This window comes from Microtus oregoni, unplaced genomic scaffold (genome assembly GCF_018167655.1).
Source record: "Microtus oregoni isolate MIOR12 unplaced genomic scaffold, Mior012 000004F_ref0000308, whole genome shotgun sequence".
NCBI lineage: Eukaryota > Metazoa > Chordata > Mammalia > Rodentia > Cricetidae > Microtus > Microtus oregoni.
This window is the reverse complement of record NW_024543063.1, coordinates 4,456,609-4,477,694: the sequence shown is the minus strand read 5'-3', so window position 1 is coordinate 4,477,694 and position 21,086 is coordinate 4,456,609. Positions and strand designations below refer to the sequence as shown.

The 21,086-nt window shown below is 44.3% G+C and overlaps 1 protein-coding gene across 8 annotated transcripts in view; it reads right to left on the bottom strand.

The window, feature by feature from the left end:
* Hdac4 (histone deacetylase 4) overlaps positions 1-21,086 on the bottom strand; it is a 257,499-nt gene that overhangs the window by 107,670 nt on the left and 128,743 nt on the right. For 6 of the 8 annotated variants that reach the window (XM_041649679.1, XM_041649678.1, XM_041649681.1 and 3 more), the window contains one exon: positions 16,649-16,720. The exons of 1 other annotated variant lie outside the window; for it this stretch is intronic. In XM_041649679.1, the coding sequence (XP_041505613.1) occupies positions 16,649-16,720 (72 nt within the window). Of the gene's footprint in view, positions 1-10,340; positions 10,391-16,648; positions 16,721-21,086 lie in introns of those variants that run through there. One more of the 8 variants, XM_041649685.1, reaches the window with a different exon arrangement.

Sequence of the window (21,086 nt, the reverse complement as noted above, 5' to 3'; positions counted from 1 at the left end):
GGCCATGGACCCTGGAGCCAGGTTTAAGTTCAAATCTAAGCCCATGTTTCTGAGAACTACACTCTGTCCTATGTCAATCAGTAATAAAGGACACCCCCTCAACCCAAAGGAACACTGATCTTCTGTAAGAAGTGCTGGGCATGGAGCTGGCACTGGTGTGCAGTCTGGCTCCACACCTGTACCAGGACATACTCTGGGAAAGGCACCATCCAGTCTGTAGCAACCAAGAGAGGCAGCAGAGGGCCGCTTAGTGAAACTGTACAGCTGGGCCTCAGTATTCTTGATACTTGCTAGCTAGAAAGTGGGTCAAGAAAACACTTCTCTGCATAGAGGTGAGCAAGATGGCAGCCAGGGTATCTGGGAGAGTTTGGGAAGGGCAGAGGGTTATATTGAACTTTTTCTGGTTACATGAATTCATGAAAGAAAAGCTTACTAACAAAAACAGGGGCAGGGCGAGCCCACACAGCCTGTAGGACAGCCAGCTGCCATACAGCTAGATTTAGTCGTACTCATGCAGGTAAGAGAGCTGGAACAGCTAACACACCTGAAGTGCCCAGCTCGGGCAGCCAGCTCTCCAGGTAGCACGGTGAGCTGTCTGAGGGAAAGCCAAGACAACATCTGAGGCCCAGAAAGCATCAGAGACAGGGGAATGTCCCGTGGGCAGCCCTCTTGAGAGAGAGGACATGGAAACAGATAGATCTGGAAAAAATTCCCCATCTCCTTTTAATAATCCATTTTAGGTTGACACAAGGGCCGGGAATTAACAGACAAAGACTGAAACCTTCCATTCACATACTATCCAGAAGCCAGGTAGTCTGACTGGCACACACAATGAGCACGCTTGAGTGTCTTTTCTACTTTCTACTTACCAACAGTATGTGTTCTTTGGTCTTAATGCTGCTCTTAAACTGGAGTAGCCTGCGGTTTGCCAACAAAAGGGGTTGAACAGCCAAGGACTGCTTTCTTTAATAGGTATGGTGGTGGCTGCTGAAACCCAGGCATAAAAAGGGGAAGGAAAAGAAAAGATGGCAGTGATGTTCTGGACTCCTAGAGGCAGTCCAAATCTCAGGAGACCCAAGACAGGTGGTGAATGAGTCCCTCAAAGATGGAACTCATCAAATATGTGTCATGTCACCTCTGTCTCAGGACCACACCAAACCCGTGGATGGAACAACCCTATCCTTAACCACCTCAGACAGCTGGCCTTAAGGCAGGTTCGACTACACATGATATGTACTGAGCACACAGTGATAGGTGGCCAAGAGCCAAGGGGGTATAGAAGCGAAGTTCCTCACCAGCCTACCTCATGTAAGCAGAATTTGGGTGCTCCAGTTTTGTCAGGCACCAGCGACACTAAAGAAGTGAAGAAGGCTTTCCTTGCCCTAAGTCTACAGTCCCTGGTTAGGTGTCTGAGGTCAGAGAGACTGATGCAGTCCAACACTCCCACCCCTGCTGGGAAATAGAAGGCTCTCTGTAGTAGAGGAGAATGAGAGGAAGAGAAGCAGAATCCAGGCTACCTTCACATCCCTGGCTGAGCCATAGTCTAGAAGCACATAGTAATGTGGCTTCTGTGAGGCTGGGACTTGCTGAGGCCACACAAAGGAAACCAGCTCCGTGCAACAGTCTGCAGCCTCTGGCCAATATACAGTGTGCTCGAGTTCAAGCAGAGAGTCCCACACCCCAGTCACAGTCCAGTGGGAACTCAGCCTGAATCTCAAGAAAACAAGAAACTGAATGCACCAAGTTCCACTGGAAAGGTGCCAGTCTGTGGAAGGTTCTAGAACAAAGTGAAGACCTTGGGCAAATAGCTGGAGTAAGAGGCAGTGACCAGAGGGTTCTTGGCCTCTGCCAACCAAAGAAATCTGCCAACATTGCTGCCCTTAGAATGCCTGTTTTGGGAAGAACAATGTGGTGATTCAGTTGTATGCTCACAAAGGGGCTGAGGACTGCCCAGGACCAGGCCAGGCCCACCATGAGGGAGCTGTCTTTTCTTTCAACAACTAGAAACGGTGACATGCTGAGTACCTGCCCATGCCTTCTGGGACAGACTCACCCAAGTTTTCTCTGCAGCCCCAATGGAAAGCCTGTGTGCTCTGAGGAAGTCTTGGCATGCCTTCTTCTAACCTCAGAAGCCCAAAGCTTCTTGGGAGTTCCAGTGTCCCATAGCACACCCAAGACTCCACAGTCTAGGGACATGGTGAGGCTCTCCTTTCTCGTCCACCCACTCATTTCCCTGTACACTCAGTCTTTCCGCCTGGCCATCCCACATGGCAGGAAGAGGCATGCCAACATATGTCTCAGTCCTGGAATTCAGGTTCCAGAGTCGGAGCTTGGATCTGCCAGAGCTCTTGAGGGACAAGATTTAAAAAAAGAAGAAGAAGAAGAAGAGGAAGAGGAAGAGGAAGAGGAAGAGGAAGAGGAAGAGGAAGAAGAAGAAGAAGAAGAAGAAGAAGAAGAAGAAGAGGAAGAAGAAGAAGAAGAAGGGAAAAAAACCACAACAGCTAAAAATTTCCAAAGTGGAAGATAAACACCTACAGACATTGAAAACACAACCAAGTGGAAAAATATAATACATTAAGACAGTCTCACAAAGGAACCACAAAGCCCCCATAACAAAGTTGACCCCCCCATCCACAATGTGAAAGTGAGCTCTTCCTAAAGAGGGGCCATGGTAACAGGAGCAAGAACATGGGCTCACAGCTGGGGACATATTAGAGGGACAGCAGAGGTGAACACAGAAGCAACACTGACACATGTGGCCTTAAGTCAAGAAGCTGCAAGTGATGGACACCCCAATGAAGAAGCCATGGGCACTGAAGTGCGGACAAGGTACGGTAGAGGTAGCTCTAAGAAACAAGCTAAAGAGGACAGGTTCCCTTGGTCAGGAGATATCCAGAGGCCATTAAACCTGACAGCAAGAGGTGTATGGAAAAGGTTGAGGAAGGCAGAGGTGAGGCAGGAGAATTCTGAAGCAGCAGCATAGCTGGGGTCCCATGGGACAACTACTGCTTCAAAGTAATGCCATACGGAGTGAAGTGGGGTGGGATGAGAGCCACAGAAGATTGTAAGTGAAAAGAAAGCCCCTCTGCTCCTGACTCCAGAAATGCACAGCTGGCCACTTCCAGGCAGAAACACATAGTGAAATTAATTGTGAAGTCTACCACAATTAATCTCCATCTAGTTGGTCTCTAGACCCAACTTCCAAATGACAGGCAATAGGAAACAAAGATCTTTCAAATGATAGGATAGGGATGAACCCAAGCAAAGTATGGAACACAAAAGTCGACTACAAGACTAACCACCTCCTGCAGATAAATCTCAAGAACACAGAATAAAATAAGGTAGGAAGGAGAAGACTATGGATTAACCAGGATATACGCTATGTACCAGCCACTAGAATGCTACATGCACCCCGAGGCAAACAGCAAACTCAACTAGTACAGATATCCCTAGGGACATACAAACGTTGAGTGAACATTTGATATGAAAGAGCTGTCACTCTTATCTAAGCCTGAAAATGGTACCAATGGTATCGTACATGCATTAGAAAAAAAAGACCCCTGTGCTGGTGGCCATGGCACATCTAGCACTGTGGGCAGAAGCAGAATGACTGAGTTCAAGACTAGCCTTGTCTATATATCAAGATCCAGGCCAGTCGAGGCTCCATCAGAAGACTCTGTTAAGCAAGCAAGCAAGCAAGCAAGCAGTCAAGTGTGTATGTGAGAGAAAGAGGTATCTCAGTGTGTAAAGGCACTTGTTGACAAGCCTGATGACCCAAGTTTGATTCCTGGAACCATAAAGAAGAAAAGAATGAACTTTCACAAGTGTATCATGTACAACAAACAAAAAAGACAGTATTTCTCTTTGGTGGACAAATGAGCAAAGCAGGAACATCATCTCTGACAATAAGGATACAGATTTATAAGTTAGAGCTATCATCAAAAAATTAGACAATATCAGAACAAATGCAGAAACAAAATATATGAATGAAGAGAGAAACATTCACTGCACGTTCACGCACCAACAAGTTAAAAAAATAGCTTCTTTGAAATGACTAGGAAGATGACAAACTTCTAATAACAAGGATTCAGAAAAGAAAGAAAAGTCACGAATTAAAAACTAAGAGACAAGACAGAGCATGTGGCAGGGAGTGAGCATATGCCACATGATGGGGCTCCATCTCAGGAACTGCACAAACATTTTTATTTACACATATACATACATAAAAAGTTAGAAGCTAAAAAAAGACCAGTTACTTCAAATACGGCAGACATTTAAACCAATTCATTTTAAAGTCAATGTAAAATAGGCACATTTCTAGAAAACATTAACATTCTAAGGTTGATAGACAAAAAAAGGCCAAAATAGTTCTATACTAGCATCATAATTTGAGACAGTATTTCAAAATCTTTCCACAAAAATCATCCCCATGGCATTCTTAGAAAAGTTCCAACCAAGTGATCACCATTTTAAATAAAACTCTTCAAAGAAATATAAAAGTGTTTGGTGCCCTAGCTTATCCTACCAGGGAACAGAAATCTTCATTACAGAACTATATGAAGACATTGTGAGAAAGGAAAAATGATTCTGGTCTCGGCCACAAAATTCTCAAGTGACACTAGCCAGCTTGCCCCAGTAGTCTATAAGAATCTAATGGACTCACATAAGAGAGTTAAACCAAGCAGCAGAACACCACTGAAGACACACAGGAATGAAGTCACTGCACTGTAATTGAGAGTATAAGATAAAGCTAAGAAAGAGCATCACCCATAAAATCTCAGCAAACATGGCTTTTGGTTTGAAGAAAGTAGAAGAGAATATTCCCAGGGACTGACAGGAACCACTGGAGATCACTGTGCAAAAGACGAAAGACTTACTAAGCATGCTGTCACATACGGCTATTTCTGTGGATGGGAACACAACTGTCTCTACTCATGCTTTAGACCACAACAAACCCTCTATGTACCAATACTCAAAGTGAAGGAAAGTCTGATGACTTTCAGAGAATGTTAGTGGAAACATCCTCATATCTCAGAAATGAACTCCAGATGTAGGAGCTTCTTGCCATCAAAGATTAAAACAATCTGAAGAGAAGGCCAGCCTCAGAAGACTCTGACACACGCCAAACCAGCTGTCTTCGTTAGGATTTCTATTGCTGTGATAAAACACGACCAAAAGCAAAGTTTGAAGGAAAGAGTTTATTTCTTCATCATACAGCTGATAGTCCTCACCCAGAAGTCATGGCGGCAGGAACTGATGTAGACACCATGGAAGAGTGTTGCTTACTGGCTTGTTCCCTCTTGCCTTCTCAGCCTACTGGCTTGTTCCCTCTTGCCTTCTCAGCCTGCTCTTACACAACCCAGGACCTCCTCCTGCTCAGGGTAGTACCACCCACAAAGAACTGCGCACTCCCATATTAATCACTAATTAAAATAACACATTATGGATCTGCTTACAGGCCAATGTTCTGGAGGCATTTTCTCAACTCAGAGTCCCTCTTTCTAAATAACTCTAACTTATGTCAATCTGACAACAAACTAGCCAGAATACTAGTCCTTACCAAAGGTCTGCTTTCAGCGTAGAAGCAAATTCTGTATGGCAGTATGACCGAAAGGCTCAGAGGGAAGACACTCAAAAGATGAAAGGAGGAACCACAGGTCTAACCACCACTGGTAGTTTGGTGATTGCAGACTTATGCATCAGTCCATGCCCTCTAGTCTTACATCTATACCTTCAGAAAATACCAAGGGCTGCAGACACATTGAGTGCTGTCATGGGATGTAGAGCCTTCCGGAAAACACTTGTTCTCTCTGAGAACTTATTTTTGGTTCTAGGACCCAATGCTGTGACTGAGAGGTGGCCGCAAGGATTTAAGCAGTAGAAGTTTGGACCACAGAGTGACCATGGAGTGGGGAGCTGGTTTAATAGGGACAGTGGGATCAGTCTTGCAAGTTAACATCATCTGGCACTATCACATGCAATGGTCCAGCTTTATTTAAAAACACTTTCTCACAGAAAGTATATTACATTTGTTTTTTCTCTATACTCTACATCAGAGGGATTATACCAATTGATTTTTTTTTGGTTTTTTTCTTATAGTTTATTTAACTTTTATTTTATGTGCATTGGTATAAAGGTGTCAGATCCCCTGGAATTGGATCTTCAGACAGTTGTGAGCTGCCATGTGGGTGCTGGGAATTGAACCCAGGTCCTCTGGAAGAGCAGTCAGTGCTCTTAACCACTGAGCCATCTCTCCAGCCCCACCAATTGATTTTTTTTTTGCAGTCTTATTATATAACCTGCATAAAATAAAATCCACCTATGCTAGATGTGCAGTTTATTGAGTTTTGGTACATGTATATACATTTCATTTTAAACCAACCTACTAGAAATTAAGTTGAGTAAAAACTTCTAAAACATATACATGAACTTATTTTTTTTTCCTTGATCCCATTTGGTATAAATACAGAACTCTGGTTTTCACAGTCAAAATTACCAAATATTATAACTCAGCTCAGAATACTGGACATAGTCCTCTGTATCTTCAGACGGGCTCTTTCCCATGCTTCTTAGAGGATGGTTCAACTACTTAGTATGGTCCAAGATGACTGTGCTGGCTAATTTTATGTCAACTTAACACAGGCTTGTGTCATCTGAAAGGAGGGAACCTGGTTGAGAAAATGTCTCCATAGCACTGGGCTGTAGGCAAACCTACAAGGAGGAGTTCTTAACCTGGAGGTCAAACAATCCTTTCATAGGGGTCACCTAAGATCATCAGAAAACACAGACATTTACATTATGATTCATAATAGTAGCAAAATTAGTTATAAAATAGGAACAAAAATAATTTTATGGCTGGGGATACCGCAACATGAGGACCTGTATTAAAGGGTCACAGTATTAGGAAGGCTGAGAATCACTGCTGTAGAGCATTTTCTTAATTAGTGCTTGACAGGGAAGACCCAACCCATTGTGGTTGATGCCTGGGTTCTATAAGAAAGCAGGCTGAGCAAGCTGGGGTGAGGTCAGTAAACAGCACCCCCTTGTAGCCTCTGTATCAGCTTCTGCCTCCATTCCTGCCCTGCTTGAGTTCTTACCCTCATTGCCTTTGATGATGAACTTTTATATGTGAATGAAATAAACCCTTTCCTCTCCAACTTGCTTTTTTTGGTCATGGTGTTTTCAGCATAGCAATAAAATGGCCCAACCCCTTACAGTCTCCTTGCCAGGCTTACTAAGCAAAGATACAGGAATGGAGCACACAGCTGACTTTATCATAAGGTGGGAGAAATGCCAACAAATCTGCACTGGAACATGCCATGCCTTTCTGTCCCTGTCTCACCTCTCAATGTGCTGAACTGCTAGCTGGAGTTCCCCAGCAGCTCCGATTTGCTGAGGAGTTTTCAGAAGCAAATTTGCAGTTACTCAGCAGCTAACACTGCAAAGACAGGATTAAATTCCCAGCAGGGGGCTGCAGTGTAGTTTAGTGCTACAGGCTCCCCACCCATCAGTCAAGCACTGAGGTTGTTCCCCAGCACCATAAAAAAATTTTAAATCAGCATCATTCAATTTTAAAAATAAAACTAAACCTCCCAGGCAGGGATTCACTCTTCCTCACTCTGTTTACAAAGACATGTCAGGCAGTTCCCAGTGTGAGCAAGAGGGGCAGGAATGTGTGGTACACTTTACTGAAGATCAAAGTGCTTCTAGTGGGCTCAGAGCTGTTCTCCAGAGGTTGGGAAGAAGGTGCTATACTTTTCCACATTGCTTCCACCTTCTGCATTCCTCTGGATGAAGCAGTAGAATCCCCAGGGCAGAGGCTGGCACCATGCTCTTGGACTTCCCAGCCTTGAGATCTATAAGGTAAAGCAAACATCTCTCCTGTGTAAAGTACCCAGCCTTCAGTACTCTGTCACTACAACAACAAAAAATCCTCACACAAACACATTCCATGACAGAGTACAGCCCACAAGCCTAAATGTGCTACAAAAGAATCAAAAGTAATGAGACACACAGAAGGAAAAATCCAACTATAGGGAAAAAAAAATCCCCTCGTAACACTAAAATTCTGAATATAAGTGAACAGCTAAAAAATAAACATAACACACATAAAAAAAAATTAGAAACTGCTGGATAGTAGTGGCACACACCTTTAATCCTAGCACTCAGGAGGCAGAGGCAGGAGGATCAGTCAGCCTGGTCTAAACAGTGAGTTTCAGGACAGCCACAGCTATTACACAGAGAAACCCTGCCTCAAAAAAAAAAAAAAAAAAAAACAAAAAAAAAAACCCAACCAAACATCATCCTCATCACCTTAGAAACTGTCTAAAATTGAGCACAGAAAACAATTCCCGGTCCTATACACTTGAGTAGGAATAGTACTAATAATAACAACAGCAACAACAATCACAGTTATCTAAATAAGAACAGAACTCAGGGGGACAAAGTAGTAAAAATAAAATGGGGGGAAAGTCACAAAGATACCACTAATTCTTCCATGAACTGTTAGGAAGAAAAGGGACTGAGTAAAAGGGCCCCAGGTACCAGGAAATGAGTTCTTAAGAAAGCCATAGGAACTATGATAGCTCCCACCAACAAAACTACAGGTATCTGTTTGGTCCATGAAATCTATCAACAATAACAACAAAAGGCAAGCACAAGGGAGGGGTTTGGGGATTCCTTTGGCTGACCAGAGGCTGTCATTCTGTGTACTCTCTTCCACCTCCAACTACATTTCCGGGCATGATGACAACAGGGCACAGAAGCCTTTCAACCAGAGAGCAGCCACTTCTACGTGTCAGTATTCTTAAGTGTCTTCCTGCCAGCCAGAGTGGCTACCGTCAGAGTGTTATTTTGATAGGGACACTCAGTGTGGTCCATTTTTTTTCAAGACTCTTATCAAACAACAAGCATAAATTTAATCCTGATGATGCTGAAGACATCCAAGGGACAAAACTGTCTTTACAAATCACTTCCAAGGATCTTTGTCAACAACACAGAAGGCTTTACTCACATGGGTGGCCCAAATTTGACTCAGACAGACCACAGTTCTCTCCCAGAGACACACACAACTCTGACTACCTGTTTGAGGTGCGCCTAGTGCCACACCTGCTTCAGGTGTGAGGGGTACCACTATGCTACAAGGAAGGCACACCTGACTGTCTCCCTGCAACTGTCTTGTATTCCTGACACTATGATATTATTTGGAGAGCAGCAACTAGTGGAGACTCACACAGCCTAGGCAGTGCTTTGCACACATAAAATCCTCTATGCCAGCTGTAAACAGCAAGGGTCCACCTGAAGATGGCTAACCATCTGTGCTGCTCTGCTAAACAGTGAAGTCAGGGGTAGATTTCTCTTGTTGCCTATTTCAGAACTACCCTCAAAGTTCTCTAGAAAAATCCTCTTAATATTCCAAGTTCATTCTGTATCCACCAAGAAGAAAAACCTATCTTATGCAAGTAGAAGACTTGCAAGCACATATGAACAAGAACTATAGATAAAGTCTGGTGCAGTGGGTGACAGTATTGGAGACACAAACTCGCGCACGTCCTGAAAACTATGTACCGTCAGGCCCACCTATCGAAACACAGTGAATGTGTGAGTACTGCTACCAAAGACAGGCAGAATCTCCGGAGATAACACAAATGGGCAGAACCATACACTGGAGACTTGGCTGCAATAATGTTATTGGGAAGGAATTCTAACACAGTACAATTACACAGAAACATCCAAACTAGCACTTATTGTTGAACACTGGCTCACCCATGGCCACAGTCATGCTCTTACAGGTGGAAAATTACAGGCTGTAGAGTTGGTAGCAGCCAACTTAGTCCTCACCTGTAAGTGTTAAAGTTGGTCTAGCCAGGACCCTGGGAAAAGTTCTTCCCCAAAACACTGCTGGACTTGCACACAGAAGCGTACATCTCAGGCCACCTCTGAAAGCAATTTCATTACCCTAGACTCAAGGGGTAAAAATGTATTATTGGAAAATTAAAAATAGTCCCAGTAGTCTGGGAAGGGTACCAAATCTGTATTGTCTTTGCCATTTCAGTTACATAAGGTCAATATTACATAAGAACACAGAATTTCAGAATTTCCTTCTTAGCAACCTCCAAACACTCGGCTATGCATTTCACCTAACAGCTGGGCCACAGTAGGAACCACTATTACCCAACACAAACAGCAGAAATATGTAAAAATAGATGCTTCTTGCACTTGGTGAAAGGAGAGAATGGGGCGAAGTTGCACTGCTGCGGTAGTGGGCCTCCTCCAGCTTCCTCCCATCAAGGCAGCAAGGGCATTCAACCTGAGCTTTCTGGAAATCAATTTGACCTCACCTGACTTCAGATGGCCAAAGAGGAATGCAGCATTCTTCAAGGGCTTCCTGGGTTCCTAGGGATAGAAACAGTCCAAAAAGCAGCTGGCAATCTGGTGTGTGTTGGTAGTTCAGATGTTGGCATCTAGAAGAATGTCATGGGAGCTTGTTTTGAGTCAGCCACCAGACAAATGAGTGACCTTGGGGAAGTTATTTGGCCTGCCAGTCTATTTCCTAACCTGTACCTACTGAGGTACTTCCTGCAAGACTGACACCGCAGAGAACACACGGCACTTAGATGAAGGACGCGACAATGAGCTGCTTAAGTGAAGGACGAGCTTGTGACAAGGGGACAGTTGTCATCACTTACATGGACCTACCAGAGCTGGGCCCTGAAAATGTCCCTCTGAAATCTATGGCACCTGGTTCTTCATATGTGGACACTCACTCTCTTTGGGATCAATTTAGTCCAGTGGCACAGTCTCTGGCAAATCAGCAACACAATGTTCTGCTACCTCATATAGACAGCGTCTGCAGACTACACTGGGAACAAAGGCTCTTTGGTGGCCTTGAGTGAAACCATATTTGCCTCCAAATCTGTGCTGTTTGAATGCTCTCACAGCCCTCTGCCTGTCCAGGAAACCTCTCAGTTCATGCTCAGATTCACAATGATTCTCCATAATGGATAGAAGATGACCTTTGATAGGAAGATCCGAGAAGGTACATCTAATTACTCACCACAGTCAATTAGCATGACTCCACCATCCAAGTGCTTCAGGCCAATCCCAGTCTAGCTTCACCTCTGCTATCTAAGGGGAGGCATCACCTGAGAATCCCACTGACTGCCAGATATTTCTAGCCCCAATAATTTTTTTCTCCTCCCACTGTACCTATTAGCTGTGCCACCATCCCATTTAGTTTTTCTCTGGTTTTCCTCTCCAGTGTCCCTGTCGCAGGTGGTGACCTCCCATCATACTCCACAGCACCAGCCAGCACCTGCCCAGAACTTCCAGGAGTCTCTCCTCTACCTAAAGGCTGATGCCTAGGGCATTGGCAAGTGACTAGTAATGGTGCCATAACATGGCCAGCACTTTTCTGCCCTGCCTCTCCAGCCTGCTAGCTGGTACTAGGGTATCTGAAAAGGCTGGCACCTCCCAGTCACCAATATCCCTCAGTAGTATCCCTCAATCCTGGCCAGTTTCACCATCCAATATTGCTGAAATCAGGCCAGCTTCTCAAGAAAACTCCAATCTCCCCCAGTAAGATCCTGCCCTACTGTCACTCCCTGACTTGGCTGTCCCTTCCTCTAAGCACAGTCTAGTGCCACAAAAACAAGGATCTCTGTTTGAGTCGTCCACACACATATCCCCAAAGCTAAGGACAGAGTAACTCCAACTTATAGGAATGCCTGAGTGAAGGGTGCGCTAGTCTATGGTTTCCTGGACAGCCCTTTAGAGTCCATCTTCCTCACTATCTTGTTACGTCCCATGGCAGTTAGCACCTGACCTTCTCTTCAATTCTACACAAGTGACACACTGAAGCCTCAAAGAGCAGACTATAAGACAAACGGTCTCCCAAAATCCAAAGTGTCAGTAACTTCTAACATGCTACAGTAAGCTAGTATCCTAGCAGAGGTCTACTTGAAAACTCATACTTTCAGACTGTAAAAATGCCTAAGTATCATTTTTAAAGAACCATAAGACATGTGAAAATAACTCTCTTTAAAAAAAAAAGAAAATATCTCTCGAGAAACATGTTTACAAAGTATTGATGTAACATATTTTATAAATTAAACATCACAAATAGGAACTTATCAAAAACCATCTTATTTCCACCCACCTAAACTCTTTTATCAAAAGAAAAAAAAACAAAATAAATAAGTTAAATGCTCAACCTAAGAAGAACAAGGACATCCAAATAAAAACAAGGAAGGTGGTGTGGGGATGAGAAAATGCACATAGTCACAAAGAAAGGGAATCTATAGGAAAGGATGGGCTCTTGGCAGGCAAACTGGAGGTACCAGGACCAGAATGACCTAGAGTTCCCATTAGCTGTCCCCTCAGTCAACAGACACAGTCCAGCTGGAAACGTGTAGGAAGGGGAGTGGTCAGGCATGCAGGAAAAAGGGTATCTAATGAGATAGAGATGGCATCCCCTACCTCAAACTCTTTACCAACCTGACAGGACCACCTGTTTCTGCTCTCTGCTCTAGCCAAACACTTAGCCCATTAGTCAAGAGGCCCCTTGATCTACATACTGGGGTTCTGGTTCCACATGGCAGCATGGGAGCCACTTGGGAACACAGAGACTTGAGGGTTCAACCAAGTGTATAGGGTATGGCCCCAAAGGGATTCTCCCTTAAAGGTAACCAATTGTTGGAAATAGAAAACATTATACATATACATAATACATAACTACTGAAAACTAATACCACACCCCAGCTATCTAAGGTGGACAAGGGCTGACAAAATCCTCTTGTATGTCTTGGCTGATTTACCTACCCGAAGATACCAAATTCTTAAAACCTATAATAAAAATTGGTGATAAACATAGATTCAAAGTGCGTTGACTGCAAATGATGTCACATAAACCTACCTCTGTACACTAGTCCTGTCATAAATAACACTTCTGATCCACAACGCCAAGAAGCAAACCCTTCCTTCCTGCCCTAACTGCCTGGAACTCTCAAATACCATGGAAAATGCAGCTAGTTTTCCATCCTTTATATAGTCAAAGACCTGGAGGTTACTCCCAAGGCCACTGTACATTTCCTTTTTAAAATTAAGAAATGGGGTGAGGGGGACTGAGAGACAGGTTAGCAGATAAAATGCTTACTGTGCAGGCATGAGGACTTGAGATCAATTTCTAGAAAATATATAAAAAGCTGGGCATGGTGGTGAGTACATGAGATTCTACAACTGAGGAAGAAGAGGAGAACCCTCAGGGCTTGCCAGCCTAGTCTAATCCCAGACTTGTAGGTTCCATATCAGGAAAGGTAGTTGAGTGCAAAGGAACACAAAGGTTGACCTTTGACATTACACTCAGGCACCTGGCACACACACATGCACATCTATCCAAGCAAGTACATACATATATAGCCACCCCTTCCCCACCCACCACACAAACACACCAACCAGTTACATCACACACGATGAGAACTGTTTGCTTTGGACAGTATTTCAACAGTATTTTATTTGCAATATTCAGCACTAAAGAGCTATCTGCCTACCTTTCCCGCCTCATATAACATCCTGTGGTAGACAAGGAGTTTTTCCAATCTGTATCTGCAGCTGTAGTTGCAGCAACACAGAAGTGATGGGGCAGACCACTGTGAGAAGTGTAAACAACCCCATATTCACCCAAAAGGGAAGGCTGCTTTCTTCCTCCCCGGGCACTGGGGTGGTAAAGGAACCCAGCTGGGAAACAGGCTGGCAGAGCAGAGAAGGGCAGAGGCAGGGTCTTGGTGGGAAGGGGGGCGACGACAGCTAGTCAAAAGAGAGTGCATTTAAAGCCAGCAGCACTTCTGGTAAACCATAGCAGTGAACACAATCAGAGTGATAGGTGGGTTGTTTAAAGAGATACAAGACCCACACAAACAAATGGAAGTAGAAGACAACACAGCGGCAAGCACATTCTTACAAGCAACAGACAGAACATGGACGGGTTCTGGAACAGTGTCTCTTTAGACACAGAATGGCTCAAAAACCACAAGAAACATGGTTCAGCTACAAAATTCTCATCAGAGGCACAGCAATGGCAGAAGAGAGCCCAGACCACTGGTCTCCCGTACTCGCACCACTGATGAAGCCAGATCCCTTTCTACAGAGGAAGAAACACAGAGCAGAAGGTAGCTGAGTGGAGGTTGCAGGCTACCTGTTGAGATGTTTGATCTCTTGCCCATTCCAGAATGAGGTTATAGGGGTTCAACGAGACTGGAAGTATAAGCTGTTAGAACTGGCCAGGGCCTTGAAGGGCCTTGTCAGCTTACCAGATATAAAAAGATTACAGAGAGAAAAGGAGGAGACAGAAAACAGGGACAGCATGCAGCCGCATAGCCAGAGAAGGACCCCAAGCATAACTCTTCACCCAGCGCAGTCAGCAGTAACATATCAGAGTGGGCTGGGAGGTCAGCTCTTGGAAAGTAGCTGTACCTCACATCTCAACCAGTCACCTCCCTCATTGGTTGAGCACAGGGTTGTGGGAAAGGGTTGGCAGGCACAAAGGATATTGCTAAGCACCTTACTCCGTACTGGGTAACCCACCATCCCAGATCCCTCTGCTGGACTACTCCCCTTATACCTTCACCCTTGCTAATTCCATCTACCAAGAACCCATGAGACTCTCTCATCCTAGCTTTTCCACTCGTTTTCCCCATGTGGGCTGCTTGCTTCATCTGCAATTCATCCTGCTAGGGACATCTTCACAAAGCCTCTGGGATGGCCTAGGAGGTAGTAAAACCCAGAGAGGAGAGGCAAGCTGGCCAGAGGAACAAAGAAGTCAGAATGCAACAGGGACACAAGATAGTGTCTTGGGTGGGCTCAGAACAGGTCTTTTTTCTGCTTCCTTCAATACTGAGGCCAAAGCAGAAGGAAAGAGGGAAAAAAACAGGACATGAACACACAGTGCTCCATGAGACCGCCTCGGTAGTGGAAAGCAAAAGCAAAGAACAGAGCAGGGCTACTTTGAGCTGAAAGTACAGGGTGGCCTGGGTGGGCTGCCTTTGGGAAGTTCTTTGACAGAGTAAATCTTAAACTCCCAAGAAAAACTCCAATTTGAGTACATATCAGCCCTGCACCAAGGGAGCAGGTGGTGCCAAAGAAATTATAAGGGCAGCTTCTAGTCCTAATAATTCTTGCAGCAAAGTAGCAAGGCTTGTTTATCTCACTTGTGCTCATGAATGCAGGACAAAAAAATGGTCTGGGAATGAGATGTGATTGGCAATGAGGACTGCCAGGGCACTTTTCTTACTCAAGTGAAAGGATGCATGTTTACATGGGACACATTCTCATGCAATGTTAGAAAAAAGGGTAAGATTAACTCAATTTTCAGGAATACAGCACAAGCTGATGACACAAAGCACACTTAATGTTTCCATATTATAAAAATGCAACATGAAAGATATTTCACATCAATTTTTTTTTGATTTAAAGTCTTTTGTATCCAAGCCTATTATTTCTGTGAGGCATTTAATACTTGGTTAAAGTGACCAAAATGGGGTTGAAAGCATGCATGCCCTCTATGCTAGTGGCTTCTCAAACACATGCTAACATGTAGGCTCCACGAGATGTTCCGTACACCCTGTGGATATTATGCCTTCCTCTGCCTACTCACAGCACTTCTTCAATATAGGCTTAAAGTCACAATGCAAACACGGGGACCTTCAACACTGCAAAAATGTGCCATAAATGCCAGGAAACAAAAAGGAGCTTAGCTACAGAAGTAAAAGAGGATAGCAAATTTCATGGGGGTAACCCTTGCCGATATACCATCCTGGAGCAGAGAAAGAAAACGAGGATAACAAGCACAGGAAACACTTGGTTCTTGAGCTGGCACATCATAGCTACATCCCACGCCATCCTCAGTACTAGTCAGTGTGACATTAAGAGACGACATTTATTGAAAAACTACTAAAAAGCTAACACATATATTTGAGCTTAGTGAGAACTCTGCAAGGAAGCATTATCATTCATGTCTGAGGAATGAAAAACAAAACCTAGGTATTCAACAATGGAACTCACACAGCCACAGCAGCAGTCTGAATGCAGGGCAGACAGCAGCACTGCAAGCCACAGCCCACCTCACACTAAGCAACAAGCTCTCAAAGAGCACGGTGTGCTTCTCATGGCACAAAAGCTAACACAAAGCTTTCTGGTTTTCTTAGACACTATGTTTATTTAACATTTTTCTTCATTACCCATAAGGGCATGTGAGAAATTCTTATTTCAGTCCACACTGGGCAAGCACTAGGAAACTATCTCCAAACACCCAAACTATGGCAGCTAGATAAAATGACCTGAGCAAACTGAACTAGAGAGACAATGAAAGCCAAAACTTCTCAAAAGGTCAAACTTTAAAAGTTGGTCATTTTCATGAACTATTTAGGCGCTCTCCTACCTGTGCTTAATGTTCTATGGTAAAGCCAACGGTGTGACAGGAGGGAAAGAAAGGCAGAGCCCAGGTGACAAAAACCTGCTGAAACGCCATCTGAGTCAGCACCAAGCTCAAGACATTCGACTCCTATCACACTTCCACTTCTAAAGTGGCCTGCGCCTCTCTCTCGTCGCCTCAGTAAAGCAGGGCTTCAAAGCACACACAAGTGTGTTGACTTACCCGTGCTGGACATGTGGTTCACACGGGCAGGATTCAGCAGCTCCACCGGCTGGTCTCTGCCAGAAAGTCCATCTGAGGAGAGGAGACACTGGCTTCAGAACCATCAAGTTGAGCAGAAAGTTTTCGGCAATGAATGGTATTGGAAAGCATGTGTGCCCCCTCCTCCAGAGCCACCAGCCCCACCCACCTTCTTTGAGAGGACAGTTTCAGTTCCAGCACTGATTATTTTTACTTGTCAGAGAAAATGAAAGACTCTTTGTAGAATAATCAAAACAGCCCCCAGTTGAGATAAGGTGAACTGGGATTCCTGCCTGAGGGCATCTGGTTGAGCTAGCAGGGCTCACTTATATTTAGCCCAGACTGGGCTTATCAGAAGAGGGTTTTTCTGCAGAAACCGCAGGCATTAAGATAAAGAGCTCCCCTTCTTGTGAGATAACAATGAAGGGTCTGGACTTAGACACAAACACAGCAGCTGGGGTACATGTGGCAGTCACAGGGAGCAGGGTGCTGGGGTACTCAAGCAGTCTTGGGGAATGCCTTGCCAGCACTAGTGGACTAACACAGATTGCACAATAATTTCTTTGAAATCCATTTTTAGATCATATTCAGGAACCAATCTGGCTATTCTGACTTGAGGCATGAATAAGACTAGAACCCACCCACCACCAAAGCCTGGCACAGAATGGATGTATATCTCCTGGTACCTCTGTGTTCCCCAAACATGAAGGAAAGAAGACCCAGAAAGCCTCACAGAACCAGACTTTTCCTTTAAAATCCGCTTGTTCTGCAGTGACATGCATGCCATTGCAGACTTGCAGCAGCATTCACTCATAACAAGGCAGTCATGCAGCTCCCAGAGAGAGGGTTTCAAAACAGACAACAAGCAGATAACATCAAGATAAGCAAGGGAGCCAACCTGTGCGTCTTTGGAGGAATTCCAACTCAAAGACAGAAAGACGCGTTGGCCCAGGAGACCCAAAGCATGCCCATCCACAGAATAGACGGCAACATGCAAGAGTTCATCTGAATCACACAGGAGACAGAAAGGGGCTCCTCCGCACCACTCAGAATCAAGGTCTAGCAACTCTTAGCGTTTCATCATAGTCAGAAGAAGCCCACTGAGCCTATCTGGGATACTGATATCTATGCTCCAAGGAAGACTCAGAAGTCACTAACACATTTTAAGGCAACCACTAGTTTCAAACAATCACCCTGCCACTTAGAGGCTGAAGGCTTTCTCAAGAGCATGGCCACCTGAGACAGCCTGACTTAAGAACTGTAAAAACAACAGTCTCCTCAAAACTTTGTGACTACTCAGAAAGAAACCTCGAGGGGCAGAAAATACTTTCTTTCCTGCAAAGAAGTGTTCATTGTAGAAAGCAGTAAAATGCCCCAAAAGGGGCATTATGTATGTACGTATGTATGTATGTACGTATGTATGTATATGCATGCCTGCATTGTGTATGTGGTGTATGCGTATGTATGTATTAAAACATTTTAAATTCACCATGAAATCCAAAGACCGCCTAGGCTGGTTGCAGGATTCCAACGGCTAAGTCAGGAGCAACCTGCAGGGAAACCTCCAGCCTTACTCTGAGACCCCTTAGGGTTCTTTTTGTTCCTGCTACCAGTGCATCAGCAGAAGGCTTCTACCAGTCTCCTCTATTTCTACCTTATACTTCCATCTGGGAAAATCCCAGGTTTAGTAGCTAACCAGTTAGGAGCACTCCAACCCTGGTACCGTTTCTGGAGTGTGGGCTTGAGTTGGTGTCTGCCCTGAGCTCTGAAGGCCCAACGACTCTGGATGACACGCAAGTGCCTATTACATTCCTGCAAGAAACTTCACACTTCAAAGTGGCTGGTGTACAGTTTAAGTTTCACAGACAAAGTCTTCTCTGTGTGGCTGTATATTTTCATCAATATGTGGTGTGAATGAGTCTTGGCCCATATACAGGATCTCTTGGTTTTTTACTGGTATATGTCTCTTAGCCTTCAGGATAATGTTTACTGTGCAGACAAAGTGCTGTCTTGCCTCCAACAACAATACAATGATAAATAACATGGATTCTACACATAATTCAGACCTTAAGCTTGACATGTTCCAGCCTGTCCTACAACAGCATATGTTGTACCCTGACACCCACTGACTCTGCTACCAGCTGAGTGAACCTTCTGATTTACTATCTACCTATTGCTCACCTTGACCCAAATATAGAGACTGGGGCAACTTCAAGTCTAAAATATAAAATAATAATAATAACAACAACAGCAACAGCTTATTCTAGAAACAAACAAAAAGCTTATATCTTTTTTTTAAATTTATTTATTTATTAAGGATTTCTGCCTCCTCCCCGTCCCCGCCTCCCATTTCCCCCGATCAAGTCCCCCTCCCTCATCAGCTCGAAGAGCAATCAGGGTTCCCTGAAATAAAGGACATTGAGCTTATAATTCGCGATCCTAGAGAAGCTAAATAAGAAGGTGAATCCAAAGACAAACATATAGGCATCCTCCTGAATATTAGCCTTCATCCGGCGATGAAAGGAGACAGAGACAGAGACCCACATTGGAGCACCGGACTGAAATCCCAAGGTCCAAATCAGGAGCAGAAGGAGAGGGAGCACGAGCAAGGAACTCAGGACCGCGAGGGGTACACCCACACACTGAGACAAAAAGCTTATATCTTAAATTTCATTCTGAATATAGGATGAAAACTTGAGTTCTCTTTACCAAGATACGAGCCAAACTTTGTCCTGCATGTCCACACCAGGGATGTGCTGCCTACTTGTTACTGCCATGGTACTGCAAAGCCTACACTCAAGTAATTCTTGTTTTACTTAACAGCAGTCACAAAGCACAGGAGCAGTCATGTGAGCAATTCAGGCACACCAAGGAGAAGCTGCAAAGCCCACTTAGTCCACCTCACTATTACCATAAGAGGGTGAGTGTCCCATGGGACAGTTTTGAAAGGGCTCACACACAGAACTTCCGTGAATGCTTTGTTATGTTTGGTCTACTGCATATGTTAGCTGTTATTCTTTTGATTTATGAATTAAACCTTATTACTGGTACATGTGGACAGAAAAAAATAGCACTTACAGGAATCAGTACCCTCTGTGGTTTTGGCATTCACATCTTGAAATACAACCTCATGAATTCGGGGGCAGCTATCTTTGTATTCCATGTTTATTATTAAAGATAAAAATAAACACCCATATGAAGATGTACATGATCCCCAAAGTCCCCAGGTATAGAACTGGGGTGGTTTTGAGATTAGTTTTAACTGTCAGTGTGACAATCTATAATCACATGGATAGGCAGTCTTAATGAAGAATTATCTAGATCAGGTGGGTCTGTGGGAGTGTCCATGAGGGGTTGTTTTGATTGCTGATTGATGTAGGAAGACACACTTTAACGTAAGAAGGGCCATTTCAGGGATAGGCTCTGAGCTATTTAAGAATGAAGAAAACCAGCTGCAGACAAGCAGCCAGCAAAGATGCACTCATTTCTCTCCACTCTGGACTGTGGCTGTGCTCTGATTAGCTGTCTGAGTTCCTGCCTTGACTTCCCCTAACTGATACAAGTGTAAACCAAATCCTTTCTCCCAAGAATTGCTTCAGTCAGGCTGTTTATCACAACATCAGAAAGGGAACTAGAACAGAGATCATTCATCCTTATCCTGGTTCACAGACCAGGCAACACACTCAACTTTACCAGACAAGAGATTTTATGAGCCCATCTCTAGTCTTCCTGGTCCCACCTTTATATACTAGATCAGTGGGTAGGGTTGGCAGCTCCAATCCTGGAATCAGACTAGTAATCAGACTCCGAGTCATCTCACTAGCGTAAACTGGATATGAATGAAGAAGAACCAAAGACATTCTACTGCTCAGAAAGTCTTAAAGACTTCAAGGGCCCAATGCCAGGATCTGGACCAAAAGCCATATTCTGTTTTTCTTTTACTAGGGAGACTGCTGCACTCTAAATATGGTATCCAAATCCCTAGTCCTGGACCTTCACATCTTTGAGTACCAGCCTCAAGACAGCTGGAATCCACTCTTCTGCAAGTGAACCTTTCTTCATTCAGCTGTTCACAGTAAGCCAACTGCATCCTGTGCAGGGTGTGTTGCACATGGATGTTTGTTTCTTATTCTTTTTGCTTGCTTGTTTGTTTGTTTTTCATGAGAACAGCCAAGAGGTCTGATCTTTTACCATCAGTCAATAGATTACTGTGTTGCAGCTGGCATCTCAATGCTCAGTCAGCTTGCTGGTCTTGCGCCCAGTACCACACCTTCCTGCCCACAATAGTTCTGTACAGTTTTTGATACATTCTTCTCTAGAAGCAGCCAGAGTAATGGTGGCCCCTGCACTATCAAATTCACAGGAATCGGTTTCTGAACTTCCCACTGCTCCCACATAGAAGAGAACCACAGCCTGGCTG